The sequence below is a fragment of the Pieris brassicae genome, chromosome 3, assembly GCF_905147105.1.
Source record: "Pieris brassicae chromosome 3, ilPieBrab1.1, whole genome shotgun sequence".
NCBI lineage: Eukaryota > Metazoa > Arthropoda > Insecta > Lepidoptera > Pieridae > Pieris > Pieris brassicae.
Window position 1 is genome coordinate 6,880,831 of NC_059667.1, and position 19,723 is coordinate 6,900,553.

Sequence of the window (19,723 nt, forward strand, 5' to 3'; positions counted from 1 at the left end):
CAAAAATATAAATATACTCAATGTGATCGTGTTACGAAGTCGTGGGCTACTAGAGGATATAGTTATTGCTCCGTCAATCGTTAAGTCCACGGAAGCAACTGTATAACAATATAATCAGCATCACAGAATTATTAAGATAATTTGTAGAATACAGATGAACAATGTATACTATATCGGTAAAGCTAAGCTTTGGTTTTCCCCCGTAATCAGTTTGAGATTTCTTAGAATCTATGTATTGTCAATTCACGCCGAATAATTTAAACGATTATGGTCGTCGCCATCTTTTACATCTAGTGGGACAATTTTGTTTTTAGGTTTTACTTTATTACATTGATATACTATGAAGTATTGATGGTAATAAAAATGCATTACTAAAATAATGAACATTAAACAGTTTTGTCAATTTAATTAATCAATGTAAATAAAGTAAGACCGGTTAATATATCAAGGTACGAAAGCAATTTGGACGCTTATTCCCAATACACACTTTGCAAAAGATTAGCTCTTAGCTCTCTTAGCGAGAAGTCTTATACAACATGCTACTTTCAATCTATTCAATAAATTTAAGTAATTATTTTTACCAACGCTTAGCTTAGCTTTACCAAAACGAAGTCGTGTATATCAGCTAAATAACACTGTAAATATAGTGCATATATAAGAAGACGTGATAGTTATAGTAACGAGTTTCGCGACTGCCGCCGAGCAGAGAACACACGTCCGTTATAAAACTAAAGAGTATCTATAGACTAGTCGTGTACCTAAGGAACATTTTACAATTGAAGCAATCATCCAGTTGAGCGTCAAAACAAATCGGTAAGCAAATTTCCACACGTTCTTTAAATTACTATTCTTCAAATTACTTGGATAAAAAGTGCATTTTGAATTCATTCAGAAGGATTTTTGTTAAGTATGGTACGGTACGGTTATGTAAATACTACAATTCCTTGTTCTAAGGTAGGTGAAGTGGACAGAAGAATACGCAAATGGCCAATTCTTGTAATCCTATGATGTACACAACTGGTTTTGTAATGTTGTTTTGTTTTGTTTCATTGAACTTGAAACTGGCTTGAGTTTTATGGCTTTCTAGTATGAATATGTACCGTATTTCTGAATAATTAAGTATTTAGTATTAATTTCGATGCCGAAGTTTACAGAAGCCGTTATTTCACAGTTAGTTGACACATATTTTATCGCTTTATTTCTAGTAAATCCTATGGCAAAAATCTGGGTATGTAATTAGTATTTAGCTTTTACTGAGATATCGGCTAGCTAAAAAATTGCTTTTTATCACGATAAAATCCTGTACTTTATTATACCAAATATATATATATATATTTATGATATTAGGCTATAAATATATATATATATTTATAGACGAGAACAAGTAAAAGAAAACTCCCGTAAAAAGGGTTTGAACTGCAATCCCACTAATCGATGGCTATGTATTCCTTACTCAATTAAGTAACAGGTTTTCTTTAAAGTGGTTGCTTGAGGATAAACATCTCGCTTCTTGGAATTATCCAGTCAAGGCGGGTCACGACTCACGATATCATATTTCAACAAACAATTATTATTTATTAATTACACTCTAGCTTAATCACAAAGTTCACGTTTTAAAGAATTCATAAATTTGTTTAATAACATTTATTGAGAAAGATATGGAATTTTATAAGTATTTGCATATAATAAATAATATGTGTTATTTCTCCTAAGGGCAGGTTAACTCAGTTACTTTTTCGTTGTTGTTGTTGTAACATCATGACCAATTTCATCCATCGATCATTATCGCCTACGCGATCGCTATGTTTAAGCTTAAATTTATAGCTAATTAATTATAAAGAAAATCTTTTTGAGAACATTATAAACAATATTAGAGGTTTTTGAAAATTTTAATATAGGTAATATAGGCCTAAGCGATCCCTTTGGTAATAAATCGTAATATTTGAAATTTCGTTAGAATTTCTTTGAGGAACAAACTTTCTATTAGATGTCCGTTATTTCACAGTTTTTACGGACGCAATAGGTTCGGCGGTAACTAGATCTTAAACTTAAATTTAGTTCATTACGAACACACTGAAATAACATGATATAGGAATATCTTTTCCACAGCTCAAAATCTCCGCCATGGGGAGAATTAAGTTGTTCCGCGCAATTTTGTGCGTGAGCCTGTTTATAAGTTTTGCATCGTCAGCAGCAGTAACAACGCAGGAAACGATTGTCGTTACCCGGTCAGATGTTGAGGTTTGTAATTTTTTTTGACCGTATTAAAATAACCAGAAATTTCAACTAGTACTTTAAATAGTTACCCTTAATCCGTTGAATTATATTTTTAATGAGATTCGGATGACTGTGCAAACTAAAGGAATTTTATTACTAGAAACTTCTTTAACAGATACTTAGTGTTGTTCAATAAAAAGTGATAATGAGTATGATGCAGTTATCTTTTATTAAATGTTATTTTATTTATCGACGCAGTCCTTGACCTTTAAGCTTTAGACATTTAGTATATATTTATCCTTAAGCTAAAATTCTCCATTTAATAACATCTTTTTCCTGATGCCTTAAAAAAATCGTGTGCCGCGCCGACTACTGCGACATCATCTTAAAATTTATGGCCTTTCAATGCGGCAGTATGGAGGATCATGAATCCCTAATGTTGCTGTCAAGTCATCATTTCATTAATCAGCGTATTTAATCTTTTAATGAAGATATATATATTACAAATATAAAATCCCGAACTTAAACTTTATCGATTTTATGAACTAGTTCTGACACGAGGCAAAGCAATGACTTTATCATTAAAAAACAAAAGAGTGTTGATGGCTTTCTTAACATTGTTTTATATAATATCTGGGCTATGCCTGCCGGTATTTATTTCTTATCTTTCTAAGCAGAATGAATCGTATCGTGAATTTTCTTGCTTTGAAATCTTCTTTGTTGTAAGTTACATATATGGAGTATTTTCTAACTATTCCAATGATTATAATGTCATTCAGGAATCCTCGACCTCTACTCCTAGCCCTAGTCCTGATGTGGAAATAACTACAGAAGAACCGAACATTCCGATAAAAATAACTGAGATGCGCGTGCACTCCGAAATTGCATTAAGATATGCGAGCACAGCTGTAGTGACCACTGTACGGAACCCAGCCAAGCGATCACAAGAAGCAGTCTTCCGTATGCTTCTACCAGAGACTGCTTTCATTAGCGGGTTTATCATGTATGTAGTATATTATGGTGCCATCACGAAACCTGATTACGCTTACCTGAAGCTTAATAATTCTTTCGCTATACGTATTTGTTATTACGACTATGTCCATTAATGGACAGTTTCAAATCATAGATTTTCTATATGTTAAAGTTTGCTACACGAATACTTTCCTAATGATTCATTATTTTGTTTGCCAAATAACATAGAAACCATACGTTGGTGCTTATTTCACATTTTCTTATTTGCTCTTAGGTTCTCCTAGAGAATGATAATTTGGAGAAAATATTTAAAAAAGGAATTATGGTGCATGTATGGAATTAAATGCGCTAGTACTTCAAACAAAATGTAAATATGGTTTTAAAATAAAATGTCTTTTTTTAGGACATTAGATGGAAAGTCTTACAAAGCCTATGTCAAAGAGAAAGAAGAGGCAAAAAATATTTACAACCAAGCTGTTTCCCAGGGTATTAGCGCAGCGCACGTGTCTGCAAAGTAAGATTTAATGATATAACTAACTTTATTTACATCACAAACAATATCACAAAATCAGTTAAAATAAAAATGGACGTTGGATGTAGATGGGCAGGCTTAATACTGAAATCAGTAGATGGTATTATCTCGTTCTATATTACTTTTATTCGAACGGCCTTTGAGGTAAATGTTTGAGTTATTGTTGGGATATGCTTACACGAGAAATAAAAATTAAAGACAATCAGATTATTACCTAACAAAACAAAGCGATTCAGGTACCTCTAGTTGTCATTTACGGAAAATGTTACGTTTTTCCCGATTTTTTATTGTTTTAATTTAAATTTAAGGGCTCGCGATTCCAATCACTTTACTGTCGCCGTAAATGTTGAGCCAAATAGCACCGCAGTGTTCAATCTAACTTATGAAGAACTGCTCGTTCGACGAAATGGAGTTTACAACCACGCCATAAACCTTCACCCTGGAGCCCTAGTACCTAAACTTAAGGTCACTGTACATATTAAAGAAAGTGAAAAGATAACAACATTAAGAGTACCTGAAGTGAAAACCGGCAACGAAGTTGATGCAACAGACGCAGATGCGCGTGAGTATATACACACACAATACTTGTTAATTAAATAAAACAAATAGTGAATGTGGAGTAGGTAGACACGTGCCTGCTGTCACATTATTTTTTTACAAGCCACTAGCTTGTACCCTGTATAACTATTTCAACTTATCTAAAATATAGAGCTTTACTTTGCGAGTCAAAACTAGCTAGTCCAGCCATAAGTTCTGTTACAAATGAAAATGCATTTGTTTTAATGAAGTTATGTAATATTATTATATAAACGTAATATATATATTTATTACGTAATATAATATATAATGTCCACGGATTATTTTTAAAAAGTGTTTTGCTGAGTGACATTTTGGCTGAAGTTTTTAATCCTTTTTCACAAATGTAGCTTGGTGACTCCTTGATAAGACATATCCCACCAAACTAGCAGCTTCTTTAGAACTGTGAGCGACAGGAGGAGTTTTGATATTTCCTGTGTATCGATAAGACCAAGCTTCAGGACTTGTTTTATAATATGCAACTGGTTTTATAGGACTCTTCTAACGGGAAAGTTTGTTTCTCGCAATAAGATTTTTTGTTTCCTAATGGGGTTTCGACAAGTTCTGGCTTTAACAGCACAGCAAGTTGCACAGATCTTTTCTGGTCTTCGACAGACAAATTGTTGTTGTATCTATTGATAGTACCCACGATATACGAACATACGGCAGATACCAAGCTTTTGAAGTGGAATATGACCGAAGGCTCCATACCCACTTGGTGTGGAACTGATAATGAACACGAAAAATTATGTGAAATGGCGCAAAATCAAAAGAAGTTTTTGAAATAATAAATGTGTTCGAAATTCATTCATTCATTCAATTACAAAATTTAAAAAAATAAAAGTTTTATGTATTGATAGCGAGACTAGTTATATAACTATATAACTGGATATCTTACTCTAGAGTGCATCTATAACAGTTTATTTTTTTATAGAAAACCCTATTGCTGCTATTGATAGAGGGCATGATGATAGAGAAGCAACAATTACTTTCAAACCAGACCTACAGGAACAGAGAAGACTTATTGATATCTATACTGTGAGTTTCCTCTTTCATCTTCAAGAAGATTATCGAAACATAATTAAACGGCGTACTATTTGTATTACAGACAAAATCTAAAGAATCTGCATCTCACAGACCATATTACTTACGCTCGGCTGATGAAGATAAACAAGAAGGAACGATTGGTCAGTTCGTTGTACAATATGATGTGGACCGTACAAATACAAAGGATATATTAGTAAGAAAATATATTTATGCAATCTGACAGTCAAATATAATAGGCTTTTGCTAATTTGAAAAGGAGAATTAGTAATAAACTCTTAAACTTACTATCTTTATTGGATTTGTCGCCTTAATCGTGTTAACTATAAGACTTTTTCAGGTAAACGACGGTTACTTCGTTCATTTCTTAGTGCCGGGCTCACTTCCTCCACTAAAGAAACATGCTGTATTTGTATTGGATACGTCAGGATCTATGATGGGTCGTAAAATTGAACAGCTGCGTGAAGCCATGCAAACTATCCTCAGTAAACTGAATCCAGGCGACTATTTCAGTATCATTGAATTCAACTCTGACGTCACGGTATGGTTTGTTTACGTAAACTTAGTGAGAAAAAGCTGTATAAATATGCAACTTGTATGAATACGTGCGTCTGCATTCCATAAGCCCGATGAATCGTATCGTATTAAGAATAAAGCTAGTTCATATTTCTTAGCCGTCTTGTTGGTAATGAACAAATCCTGTCGCATTTATTACTTGAAACGTATACATTGCAAACTCTTTTGATATCTGTAAAACTGAAGTTGATCGTCGTATGTCTCTATATCTTATATCGAAAGACATATAAAGCTATATAATATTGTGCTTCCAAATATTCTCCGAAACTAATACAAAATTAAAACGAAATTTACCTTCTGAAAATAGGTTCATAACCTCAATGAAGCGGATAAGCCCGAATCGGACAAACGTCGTACTTGGAGCTACACCAGACGAGAGAATACAGTGCTGATTCCTCCATCACTTGTGACTCCTGAAAATATAGATAAAGCTAAAGTTATTATATCCAGGATGCAGGCGTTTGGCGGTAAATTATTATTATTATTAGTTATTAAAAAAACAGGTCATTAACTCGGGTCCGAGTCATATATGTGAAAACATATGTATATGTGAAGAAATAACTATGAACAATTTTAGGTACCAACATACACAGCGCATTGAGCGTAGCTATAGATCTTATTCGCAAGGGAGTTGACTGGAAAGTGAAACCAATTGCAAAGGAAAACGAAACTACAACAGAACAATCGACTACAGTGGCAGCAGAAGAAGAACGCGCCCTGTCGGAAGACAATGATATCAAAAACGGTAAGTCGTCTTATTCATTTATGGGTATGGAAAACTTTCTAAGAATATAAGAATTTTATAGAAACTGAGCTAGCTAGAAGTAAGTTGTATAAAACTGTACATAAAACCTGCATGATAAATAGACAAATATACATCGTCCCAAAACCATAAGTAGATTGTCCTATACTAAAAGAACTTTCTCCTCGTACCTACTTATCGTTTGTTCTTACGTGAAGAGCGAAATCTATTAATATTGGTATACGTACATATATATAAAATAATTTTACCTTTCAAATCCTTAGAGCTGGAACCAATTATAATATTTTTGACTGATGGAGACCCCACCGAAGGAGAGACCAGCACGGCGCGCATTCTAAGCCACATCTCTGAAAAGAATTACGGCGAGAAAAAGGCCACGATTTTCGCCCTTGCTTTTGGTATGAAATTTTTTAAATAACTATAGCTATATATAACTAAATAATTTTAGCACAAGTATATCGTACTTAGTAGTGTTTCAGCTTAATTAATGTATTTGTTTTATTTACACAGGTGAGGATGCTGACCGTACTTTCCTGCGTAAGCTGTCACTGCGCAATGAAGGCTTTATGCGTCATATCTACGAAGCTGCTGATGCTGCTTTGCAATTACGGGAGTTTTACCAACAAGTTTCATCCCCACTGCTCTCCAATGTGCATTTCACTTACCCCAAGGATCAGGTTAGCAGGTTTCTTTTTACGTAAAAGGACCAATACACTTTATAATTGAAATGCATGTTATCATTACACCGTTACGCTTTCTACAAGGACTGGTATAAGGTAACAAACTAAAGCGCTGTTCGCCATTTGATTGAACAAAACAATATGTTAATTTAGTTTATTATTTATATTTATAATATTCAAATTGTCCTTTTAAATTAAATTTAAAAATAACGATATGTAAAGTAAACTCATTAAAGTCCCGGAACTCAAGCAACGTTTCGTGCTTTATACTTTTAATTTCTTCTTCAAGGAAATATTTTTAGACATCTATGACACACAATATTTTTTAACTATAAATAGCCCCAATGTATTTCGGCAACATGAAGGTACATAGCTTCTATTTATTATTCCTTGGATGAATTCGACATAGCTCGATGACATACTTTCTAATATTGACTATATTAATGACACTTGTATGAGTTGTTTGTATGACTTGTTTTCGAAATCTTACACTGTATTTGTTTATTAATTGTGTAGTAATTTAAATTGGTTGTTAAACTTGGTATTCCCTACTTCAATGAATAATTTATTAGCATTGGTCAGTGCTTTCGAAATAAATCGATATAGTTCCGTCTACTCTTAAGCTAGAAGAGTTTTGCCTTAAACCTAAAAATCCTAAAGCAGTGCCTCTGAATTGTTATTATAAAATATAGAAGCTTCGTAGCTATATCTTGCGTTCGCTTACATTTTACTCTTATTTAAATAGGTCAAAGAAGGTTCGGTAACTCGCAGCAAATTTCGCGCTGTGTATGAAGGTTCTGAGTTGGTTGTTGCCGGAAGAGTTGAGGACAACGCGCAAGTGATCGAGCCACAAGTGACAGGTTTCTCTAATGTCGACGATGGCCACGGCAAGGTAAATATAAATAAATCTATAGAATATTTTCTCTTAACTAACGTACCTGTAGTTGAATTTATATAATCGGCGGGTAACGTCTAGAATGAGAAATGAATTATAATGACAATTTCACAGCTAACAAACATTTTATAAGTACATTAACATACTGTATAATCTTAATTGTAATTACGTGTTTCAGAAAAAGTACACAATTTCACCGAAAATCTCAGTAAGTAAAACTAAAAATGAGTACATGCCGCTGGAGAGGTTGTGGGCGTATCTCACCATCAAACAATTGTTAGACGAAAAGGACGCTATTGATGGAGATGACAAATCGGAAACAAGCCCAGAAAAGCGAGCCCTAGGAATAGCTTTACAGGTACAGTTAAAGCAATCTGCTGTTACATATTTATTTACAAACGCAATATATATAAAAATAAAAATAGACTAAAAATACAGCTAATATTTTGTACAGGGCAGAAACAATGTCTATGTCACCGATTGGTTCCCGCTCAAAACTATAATGTTAATATATGTTCAAGAGCAAATATACTTTGTTCTTTCACTGTTTACATTCTCAGTTATTTTTTTATATAACGTATCTTAATGAACGTAAAAAATAAAATACCTTCATTTTCAATTAGATACACTTACTATTATTACTTTACACAATGAATACAATTGACCTATTTCAGTACGAATTTGTGACACCTCTAACGTCTCTTGTCGTGGTTAAGCCCAATGCAACAAATGCTGTTAACACTGAGCCAGTTGATTCCCAACGTAAGTTAAAATATTTACAATTGTTATATTCAAGTTAATAAATAAAAACTTTTAGTCTTTAATAATAGAATTTTAAACGAATAATATTAAATGAAAGAAAATGCATTCATTTCAGGGCCAGAATATGCTGCTTATGGATCACAATTAAGTGCAATACGTAAGTATGCAACATACTATTGTATTTCCGTATTTTAATCGACAATCTTCAACACGAAATCATTTATTATTTCTGATGAAATGAATATATTACGATTGTGTTCAAAGCAGGTTTTATGCAGTTTCTATGTGGGACTATAGAGCCTGACATCTAGGTACTAAGATATTTTACCCATAATAGGCTTAACTTGGACAAGGGTTAATATTGTCTTTGTAAAAAAACCTTCGGAAATAAAACATTATTTGTAAAAAGCATTGTCTGTCTGCAAGTAAAATTGCGTTACTAAAAATCTTTACGCAGCGACAAACGCAACAAAAGCTTCAATGAGAAATATATTATTGCATTTTGCAAACTTCAAACATACCAACTTTTGCTTTATGATATAAGAATAGACGAGTATAAATAAGAAAAGTTTCCAAAGCACTTCCTATATTCTTTATTTAGATGATTGTACTTTGTTCATGTGTTACACTAACTGCTTACACTAATTTACCTCTTATTACTAATGCGAACTAGCGCTAAAACACTAACTCGTCTTACTACCCGTAAAAGTCAATCACAGATTGGCTTTTAAAAATTCCTTTTAAAGTTACATAAATTGTTTTATTACTTTTTCTATAAAATAAATATAATTGCTATTCCAGCTGAGTTCAGTGTTTTTTAATACTGCTTTCAATTTTCTGAGATTAGAAACTGATTTATAAGTTAAGTAAATATTTTTAAACGTTTTAACTAAGAGGAATTGCCATAGCGTAGTCTCTCCCACATAAGGGTTATGATAAATTTCCCAATTTTGCAGGTAATAAAGCCGGTTACAAATCACACTATCTTCCGGTTTACTTGCCACGCAGCCCATCTTTTGCCTCAATGTACAATTCTATACAATCATCCAACAAAGTATTAGGTAATATCATGCGATTTGGCTTTTCACCGGTATTGTCATTGCAGAATTTCTCCAAGGTTAGGGAAATGACATTTAGCCTATTCACTTTTCCTTACGCATACACATTTAATATGTCCCCAAATTTCATTGCTCGGTGCGTTTTCAGCCTGGTGCACTGGCACCGCTTCATTTTATAGAAATTTCAACACTTTATTAGGCATAAGCTTTATACCTCATCCCAAACCACAATCCCGCTAATCGCATGCAACCCGGCATACGTTTGACCTCGAAATACTATGTAATTCATCTTTTACAGACATTTTTTCATTGATATTGTAAAATTTGACCCTTAATAATATCTGTAACCTCCACTTCACGAGTCCTTTGTACAGCCTAACAGCCTATTATGTTTTAGCCTTGTCTGGACACATGCCCAGCGCCATCTCCTCAAACCTGAATTATTTTGCTTCATCTGCTCTGCCAGCGTCGCCGATGTTCATGAGTAAGTTTACCATTATATGCACTGTTTACTTCTCCGCTCTATGGTTATAGTTGTGAGTGTTTATCGTAATCTTATTTTTCAAGTTCTTATATAAAAGTCTAATCTTAAAAAAACCGTCAATGTTTATGAGCTAAGAAAGCTGAACAACTGATGTTAACTAATGTACTAGGTCCGCACGCTGATTTTGGATCTTATCACGCTGAAGAAGAAGAATATGATGCAGATATTATCGGTATGTATCCTAACTATCTTATTGTTGTACAAGTGCAACTTGTACGATAATAATCTGTGATTAAAGACTTTATTATAATCAGCTATTATAAGGCATAAGAAAAAGAATTAATTTTACATTAAACAATATTGAATTGCTTATTTAACGTTTTTAACAAATATTTAACAATAATTCGAGCTCACAGATTAAATAAGAAATGTAATAAAATAATATGTACTTGCATTACAGACACTCGTATTTCGTCATCATTGGATTCGCAATTTTCTTCAACAACTGCCTCCGTGTTACACCAATCCACACTAGCGGACGTTTCATGGGTCGCGACTTTGTGTGAAGCTTATACTAAATCCTACAATTTTACCGTTAATGGTACTGAAATTAGCCTCAAACTGCCTGGGAAATCTGATGTTCGTATAATAGATACAATTTTATTATTAATAATACCTCATCAAATTTTTCTTCTTTATTTTGTCTTTGTCTAGTCCGGGAGCATTTTAGCTAGTGTTTTTACGCCGATCGATTGCCATTATTTTCAATATAACTCGGATGTGTAACAAGTGAACCAAGCGTCATCTGGCGCACCAGCAGTGGGTGTTGGCTTGGAAGGTTGCGAAAGTGGTTTAAAAAAAAATTAAAAGTATGCCGCTTGATTTTTTTCTTTTCTTTTTGCTGATTGATGTATATTTAACATCATTCTTACCTGAAAAAACTTCTTAGCTGACGCATAGCCCCCGCTCCACGATGCAGCTGATTATTTTTTACAGCTCAGTACGATGTTAACAATTTATGAAAACAGTTTCAGTCAGCGTTTCTACTACATATTACTTTTTTGTACGACTTTTGCAACCTGTCACAACCACACCCATCGCTACTTGGGCAGCTGACGGTCGGTTCGCTTATTATTCGATGTTAATATTAGCCGGCTTACTATGACTTTTGTATTTGCAACGCTACCTTCGCTGAGTAAAGCAATGTTTAATCGTTTTTTTTACCGAAACATGTAAACGAAAAGCGTACAAAATATGGCGTTGCTGCTGTAGTTATTTTCACCAATTCTTTCAAATCAATATCCTTCATAAATTAATGAAAACTAATATATGTAGCCAGTGCCAAGAACTACCGGAGGTGATGCTAGTTGTGAGAAGGCCGTAGGTGGTGAGGCAGGATTGTGCGTGTATCTGACGCGATGCCGTTCAGCCAAGAATGTCACCATGGAGCAATATGAAGAGTTTTATTGTGTTGTTGGAAATGGGTTCGTACTTAGATATCATCATAACGTTTATACTAGTTCCTGTATTCGAGCTCTAGACAGAAATACATATACTTATTACTTTATTATTTATTTGGGTGCTAAGCATGGATAAACGACGAGCTATGCAAATTCGTTCCAATGTAATTTATTATAACGACTAAAGTGTTTATCTGTTTTCTTTCACTTGGGAAACTTTCTTATACTGTTTTTTCAAATAGATATCTTATTTTCAGGTATGCTGGAATATGCTGTGGGAATGATGACGTCGATAAGTCATGAGAAACGTGAATGTATAAATATACCTTCTAATGAGATTAAATATAGTCAAAAATAAATGAAAAGTTGCTTTTATAAGTAAGCAGTAGGTAATCACAAGAGCGCTGGAAAAAATGGCAACGTAGTTTCATGCCTTATATTTAGTTAATATATATTTAAATATTAAATAAGGTTTTTTATTGTGTCTTATTAAGTACATATTATGCTGATTAATCAAACTATTTGTACGATATGGTACATAGAAGAGGGTAAAAAGTTTGTATATATTAAACTATGGGCGCCACCTACCGACATGCCGACACATGCACACAGCAAACGAATGAAAACGTATGCAATAGAAAAGGTTTGAAATAGAAAGAAAATAAAAGAATGTTTGCCGTATTTTATTTATCGGACCCCGCTGGCACGTAGGCTCCTAGCGCAGCTGTCGATATTTGTATGAATAAAAATTAAATTTTAGGTTGATGTGTTTTTAACATTGTTAAATTGTAGAAATATATTTGTGGTAGTTGCATTAATATGGACTAGGTATGTAAAACAAGCAATGCTTGGTAGCCAAAAGGCATGGCGTGCGGTAGCCTTCTTCTGTGAGCGTGTTCTGCTGCAGAAGGAGGCTGCCGAGTGTCAGCGGGAGGTGCGTGGCGATGGCCGGGAGATTGTGCTTGGCGGCGGTGAGGCGGGGGCGCGGGGGAAAGACGCGAGGAGCGTTTGCCCAACAGCGTCCCGCTGCGCCGTCGCTGAGCCCGTATGCAGTCATATTCGCCTGAGTTCCCTGGGTTGAATGCCTAGTGCGACTCCCGGGGGACGTCATTCATTCAGATTGAATGTGTCCGGCATAGCAGGCGATATGGAGGGCTCAGGAGGAAATTTTAGTGGGTCGGGTTTCTCCCCTCTGATTAGCAGAGGGATAAGAGTTAACCATCCCCACAGTCCCCGCGATAGCGACTGCATGCGCTCGCGGGCCTGCAGTTGTGCATTTTTACCTCCTTCATAAAAAAAGGTATGTAAAAGAAACATATTAAAACAATTTGTATTATATCTGGTTTTCATACAATTGTACTGCAAATACAGTGTATCCATGTACCGTCCCTCAATTTACCGACGAACTCTCTAAAGCGTCGAAATCAATTGGCTTTGGTTGGTTAAGCTTGTCTTCTATACAATGATACAATCTACATAGCATTACCTCCTTACCCTCCTTTTGATTTAAATATGTTCATTTTTAAAAAAATTGTAATGTAACGAAGTGTTAATAAATAAATAAAATAAATAAAAAATTACACCCACTCAATATCGACAACAATTGAGAAATAAAGTACTTTTTAAGTTGATACAATTAGTATAAACTGCGCAGGTGTGTACATTCTTTTGTCGTTTTATTATCCTAGCCCGCAATAAACTCGACTATCGGCATCGTGCATACGAACTTTCTAAGATATTCGTTCATTTGTTTACAAATTGGGATTTGGGCTTGCACGTGTAGACTGTTGACTAAGTAGGAGTCATGGATTATCTATAATTTTTTCTTCTCTCCATTTAACTACAACACTCTTAACGCCATAAAACCCTTCAGTGTCATTATATGTAGAGTTTACACTGCAGAAACTTTTCGGTAGCGGTACAGCTAGACCCACAGGCAACAGAATTTCTTTTTATTTAGAAAAGGAGGCCAACGGACAGGGGGATCATCTCTTGTTAAGTGATACCCGCCGGCCATGGACACTTAATGCCAGAGGGCTCGCGAGTTCGTCGCTCTTTTCTTGAAGGACCCTAAGTGGCATTGGTTCGAGTACTTCAGTGGGCAGCTGTTTCCGCATACTGGTAGTGCCCGGCAAAAACTGCCGTAAAAAACGCTCAGTTGTGGAACGACAGACATCGAGGTGATACGGGTCGAATTTCGTATTCTGCCTCGACGTCCAATAATGATACTCAGCTGCAGATTTTAATCAGAACGATTCCTCTGAACAATCGCCATGGTAAATGCAGTAGAAGATGTAGAGTGACTCCACATCTCTACACAATGTCAAGGGATCAAGCCAATATCAAAAGGGATTGGTCGCCGACGATTCGACTTTTCGTTGAATACGGTCAAGTGGAAGGAGCTAGTACTGGTCAGCTCCCGCCCAGAGGTGAGGAGAGCTTTTCCTCCAAATGATTTCGATATGTCAACGCCAAGTAATCCGATGCTGGTTGCGGCTTTAAGAAGAGTGTCATCAAAAAGTGGAGTTGCGACAGAAGGGGCTTCTTAGCGAAAAACACGTAAAATTTGATTAATAAATTTATGATCACCAAAATCAGCAAAAGATCACTTTAAAAAGTTTTGTCATTCATCTATACAACTTGCCCAAAAATCGTGGATCAATCGCAACTAGGGGTTAGTTGGGGTCATCAGCAGCTAAAAATTGTTCTACGAGAGGTCCTTCAGCTCAACCCCTGCACAGTTATCATTTATTTTACGTTTTTAAAAGAAAATTGACTTTTTTTACTAATTCTTAATAATATTCGAAAAAAATGTACACCTGTATCTTTTTCGTAATATCCAATAGATTGGTACTGATGAGTATTGACCTTGCATTAGACATAGTTTTCTGGTTATTTATTGGGTGTATTGAAGTTAATATTAAGTTATACGATATAAAATTTTCTCAAATCATAAGTTTTTGTTTACTTCGGACCCCTCTGGGAAAAGAAAAACTCTACCGTAGTATTAGTAGTATTACAAGTTTTGGCGCATTCAATAGGGATTCTGAAAAGGTATTACACACCATTCTATAATGTTAAACCATTATATAACGTCTCAAGCCAAATAGACTAGATGTCCTACTTTTACGTTTTACACGTTTTCTAACCATCTAAAGTCTATTTTAAGGGTGAGATACTGAAACTAGAATTAGCGTGGACTTATAGGTGAAAAACCAACATATTTTTGAAGTATCTTCATATAATAAATTAATAATCGTAGGGACTCAGAGTAATTTTTGAGACTTACTAAATTATCGAGTAAATTTTGTGGTAACACCACAATATAGTTTATACGAAAGACGTCACAGATACGCAGATTAGTAAATATTTGTCATTGTCAATTCTGTAATCTGACAAAATCAGTAATGTCTGGGCAGACTTAAGATAACCGTAACTGATTAAATTGATTTTTTGATATTGTTAATCCCAATCAATAAGAATTTTCTGACTTTCTTTAAAAGAGGAAAACTTATTGTTCCATTATTTACACATCAAAAGAACCTTGATTTTGAGCCTCAGCGTTTGAAAATAATTATTGCGTAAAAGTTAAAAGGTATGGTGAATCTGGTCGATACACTTATGATAAATACGGTGACGGAGGGAGCTATGAATATTTTACGAAATATTGTAAGTTTTTGTAATTTACAGCATGACATAGCAAATTCGTTATTAGTAGTTTTTGAATTCAGCCATTTTTTATATTATCTGGATGTATTATTTGTGATTTATTTGGATAATATATAATTATTTTATTTTTAGGGAGTATTTAAAAGTAAATCTATAGAATCACCACCAGCCACCATAATCATTAAAATGCCACTTTGGGAATTAGCACGACAGGCTGGACCCTTTGTAAGGATAGCAGGCTTAAGTGGAGCTGCAGCTGTTGTTCTAGGTGCGATGGGGGCTCATCGCACTTTCTCAGAAACTGAGACTAAGGAAGACTTAAAGAAGATATTTGAAACTGCTAACAGATTTCACTTTCTGCACACTTTAGCGTTAATGACAGTCCCCTTGTGTAGGAGACCTTACATTGTGAGTTTTAGACTTAACTTTATTGAAAGATCACTTAATATGAAAAAAATTAATTGTTTTAACTTATTTTAGGCTGGTTCTTTCTTCATTACTGGCATGGGACTCTTTTGCGGCACATGTTACTATCACGCATTTACAGGAGAGCGTGCACTTAGGAGACTCACACCCATCGGAGGTTCCTGTCTAATTCTTGGCTGGCTGGCTATGGTATTGTAAAATAGCAATTTTTGGTAGATTTTCATTCCTCATTATAGGGTATAGGGTGTAGAAAATATAGCTTCAATGCTTTAATTGTAATATCTTATATTTAATGTGTTAGTAGTTCAGTTTTTAGAGTAAGTTTTAAGTATTGTTATAATAAAATTTATTTTTCACATCACATTTCTTGAAGGTGAAGAGATAGAAATTATGTTTTTCAGTTTGATATCCTTATATTGCTCTGCTGTAAATAGTTTTATTAAAAGTTTATCAATACATGTCTTGTTTTAATTAATCTCTACAAATATTTCCAACAGGTTGAGTGCGAATATTGGATAGATGCCATTTTAGTGTCTACAACAATATTACCTCTATAACAGGACAAAAAAGAAATTGCGAAATAGTATTGTTTACATGGTTTTATTGAAATTGTTACATATTAAATTTTGCACTTTTTTTATTCCTTTATGATACTTAAATATTAATCAAAACACACCATTTGGTTGTAAATGCTATAGTAACGCATAGAAGTTCATAAAGAGACTATTGATGGTCCATTAAAATTAGCTTATGTTATCATAAACAATAGTGGCAATATGAGCTCAGCTACTTACAGTTGCTCACAATTCTTAAGCCATAGTCCACATCACACTTAATACAGTATATGGAGAATCATTAGTTTCTAAGGGCTGATATTTTTTACATGTCATTTTACTACAGAATAAATTTGAATGTTAGATAACGTGACAAACAGTATTCTTGAGTTTTTAGACAATTAAAAAATCTTCTCCAAATAATGATAATATAAGACTATCAAATTAAATTAACGCAAAATATAAGTATTAACATATCTCTGAAATCTACATAAATCTAACAAACAATAGAACACAGAACCTTTAGTGTCTGTCGCACTGAATTAAATCACTCTCAATTGCACATAAACAGCAGTCCGATGCTGCAAAACGATTTATATAGTAATTATTAATATCACTAACCGCATTTAACATTTACACGATGGAGGTATGAAGCATATACAATAAACGACAATTTAGGAGAGATGGAAGGAATGCTGTCCTTCTGAGGCGGCGAGTCGCAGTTTGGCACGCATCACCTCGGCACTGCTGTAGTCGGGCAGTTTGAGATAGTTCACGCACGTCATCACTGACGGCAAGTATTCGTCCGGGTCTAACGACGACTCCAACGACTTACGGACTACCGTCAACGGCGGGTTTAGAGATTTGAAGCCTGGAAGAGAAATGCGGCTCAATAACGAAAATAAGGCTTTATAAATCTCTATTAATATCGTAACTGCGGATATGTTGGACCCATATTCGCTTTAAGTACCTGCATCGTTTCCATTAAAAACATATTTCAGATAAGATGTTTCAATGTTTAAACCATATAAAATATTTTTAGAAGGTTGTTTGAGAAATGAGTTATAGTAAATATTGAGGATCAGTACAGTTAGGCAGCACAAATAAATAGGTTATTCAAGTTCACTTTGAAGTAAATAGATTTATGGTATTTACCACCAGTGGGTAGGCGAGGGCTTCCAGTAACGAATTGTAAGAACAGCCGTTGTTCCTCCCGATTGTATGAGGCCAGTATATCTATGAGCATACGTATAGCACGCGACTCAGCGTTGAATCCGTGGTCTGGTCGAATACAATCTGCAAGCATACGGGGCTCCCAACGCTGCTCTCTGCCGCCTGAGGATAAATTATATTTTTAAAAACCTATATATGGAAATTGCCATCCGAAAACTACAGTATTAAACACCATGTTTTTAATACCTGTTTTATAGGATAGGATTAAAATAAACTCTAAACTTCAATTACATCCTAGAGATTTTTGTATGAATGTAAGAAAGTTATAACAGATTGGCTAAAAACTTTAAAATATGTGATCTGAGCAAATTTTAGTACGAATTCGCTAGTTTGAGACATACATACATAATTATATACTAACAACAAACACTCACTCTCATACACACAGCACACACGCGCACAAACACACAGACACACATGCATAGAATAAGTTCATAGAAATTTCAGAGAAACTATGAGAATTACATTTTATTTAATTTTTTACCGGCGTTGCTTCTTGGCAGGGTTCTGTTTTGTATTGTTTTCTAACAGCCGTGTCAATCTTGTATAAATAAGAGAAGTAGCGAGTCAACCCCAACCATTGTCTCTGACTACTTACGAGGGCTGTCTCAACTCATGTATTTAATGTAAAATTTGAGACACAATAAACATTTTTGATTTGATTTGGTTTTATAGGATACAAAGCGCCTACAGAAATGCCAGTAATATTTTTTATATAGAACTAGTTTTTTAAATAACATTTGACATTTGAATAAATATAAGTTATAATAAAGCAAATAATGTGTTACGACCTCCTTTCGGTCTGTTTATTTGCCAGTATTATACTAATATCTCGTATTGTTTCAGATGCTGATATGAAAATGATATCTGGTATAAGGAAGTCAATGTATATTAGCCAAAGTAAAAAAAACGTGTCGAAACAGTGTAAATCGTTGATTATACCTGATGGACTGCCACAGAAGACTTGTTCCAATTCTTCTGGATAGAATATTTTGAGATTGGCCAACGGGAATACTGATTCAAAACCTTCTTTAAACGCGTCCATCTGTTTTGTTACACCTGGAGAAAAATAAGTATTATTTACTTTGTCCGATACCGAGTTGCCTCCGCTACTTTGAGTCTAATATTCATTATTAAATAGTCTAAGATATACTTATCATATGCTTCTAATGCAGGGAGTTTATTACACGTTCGAACAACGTATGAAAATTAACGATTTTGTACTTATTAAATTTTTTATTAATCTCGGCGGAAATTTTGCGTTGTCTATGGGAAATTTCCTAAAAATCGACATAACCAGGCCAGTAACTGTTGTTATTAGTAATTTTTTTATATTTGAAATTAAACATTGATATTAACAGTCTAGATTTATTTCGTAAACAGATTAGACTTATTCGATTGAACCGTGATATATAGCCAGCCTCAGTTAATATACTCTTACAGTCTATCTTACTCAATGTACTAGATCTAAGACAGAGAAAAAGTATCTTTTTGTATTTTCTTTATACAAACCGTGATCTATATCTCTACCAAGGAAGTAATTATCAAATTTGATGCAGCCTTCCGGCATTTGTGACCGTTCAATAATTTATTTCCATACCTTCATACAACAGCCAGTGTGTGACGAGGGCGATATAATGATGTAAGTTGTGAGCCGTGACGGGTATGTCCCGCCCGCCGCGCCTTAGCTCTGTGCATCCGTCTCCAGGAAGGATAAAATCTAGACCCAGCTCTTCGATAGGACATCCATCCAGCTCCAAAGCGTTAATCTAATTTTTACCATATACAAATATTATGTTATACAATTAAAAATCACATACCA

General features: G+C 34.5%; 3 protein-coding genes across 10 annotated transcripts in view; 2 read left to right on the plus strand and 1 right to left on the minus strand.

Moving 5' to 3' along the window:
- The first annotated feature begins 654 nt into the window (after positions 1-654).
- LOC123706729 (inter-alpha-trypsin inhibitor heavy chain H4-like) lies at positions 655-12,486 on the plus strand. Of its 3 annotated transcripts, none has more exons than XM_045656105.1 (22): positions 655-813; positions 2,110-2,241; positions 2,997-3,220; positions 3,593-3,703; positions 4,030-4,283; positions 5,232-5,335; positions 5,406-5,537; positions 5,682-5,882; positions 6,225-6,384; positions 6,495-6,662; positions 6,944-7,078; positions 7,191-7,357; positions 8,106-8,252; positions 8,434-8,613; positions 8,930-9,017; positions 9,133-9,174; positions 9,974-10,078; positions 10,473-10,559; positions 10,729-10,791; positions 11,020-11,198; positions 11,895-12,043; positions 12,277-12,486. In XM_045656105.1, the coding sequence occupies exons 2-22, from the start codon at positions 2,125-2,127 to the stop codon at positions 12,320-12,322; spliced, it is 2,859 nt and encodes a 952-aa protein (XP_045512061.1). In that variant the 5' UTR covers positions 655-813; positions 2,110-2,124; the 3' UTR covers positions 12,323-12,486. The 3 variants fall into 3 exon arrangements, with proteins under 3 accessions (XP_045512061.1, XP_045512063.1, XP_045512062.1); XM_045656106.1 differs by lacking the exon at positions 655-813 and adding an exon at positions 1,700-1,718; XM_045656107.1 differs by lacking the exon at positions 9,974-10,078.
- A 2,941-nt stretch (positions 12,487-15,427) lies between these two features.
- LOC123707274 (transmembrane protein 256 homolog) lies at positions 15,428-16,572 on the plus strand. Its single transcript, XM_045657182.1, has 3 exons — positions 15,428-15,688; positions 15,821-16,096; positions 16,169-16,572. The coding sequence occupies exons 1-3, from the start codon at positions 15,617-15,619 to the stop codon at positions 16,310-16,312; spliced, it is 492 nt and encodes a 163-aa protein (XP_045513138.1). The 5' UTR covers positions 15,428-15,616; the 3' UTR covers positions 16,313-16,572.
- Positions 16,573-16,618: 46 nt separating this feature from the next.
- Positions 16,619-19,723, minus strand: part of LOC123707273 (E3 ubiquitin-protein ligase TRIP12) — a 31,563-nt gene continuing 28,458 nt past the window's right edge. For 2 of the 6 annotated variants that reach the window (XM_045657178.1, XM_045657181.1), the window contains exons 36-39: positions 19,502-19,670; positions 18,844-18,960; positions 17,824-18,003; positions 16,619-17,539 (exon numbers count right to left, since the gene is read on the minus strand). In XM_045657178.1, coding sequence (XP_045513134.1) covers positions 17,343-17,539; positions 17,824-18,003; positions 18,844-18,960; positions 19,502-19,670 — 663 coding nt within the window. In that variant the 3' untranslated portion in view covers positions 16,619-17,342. The remainder of the gene's footprint in view (positions 17,540-17,823; positions 18,004-18,843; positions 18,961-19,501; positions 19,671-19,723) is intronic. The other 4 variants (XM_045657176.1, XM_045657177.1, XM_045657180.1 and 1 more) reach the window with 3 other exon arrangements.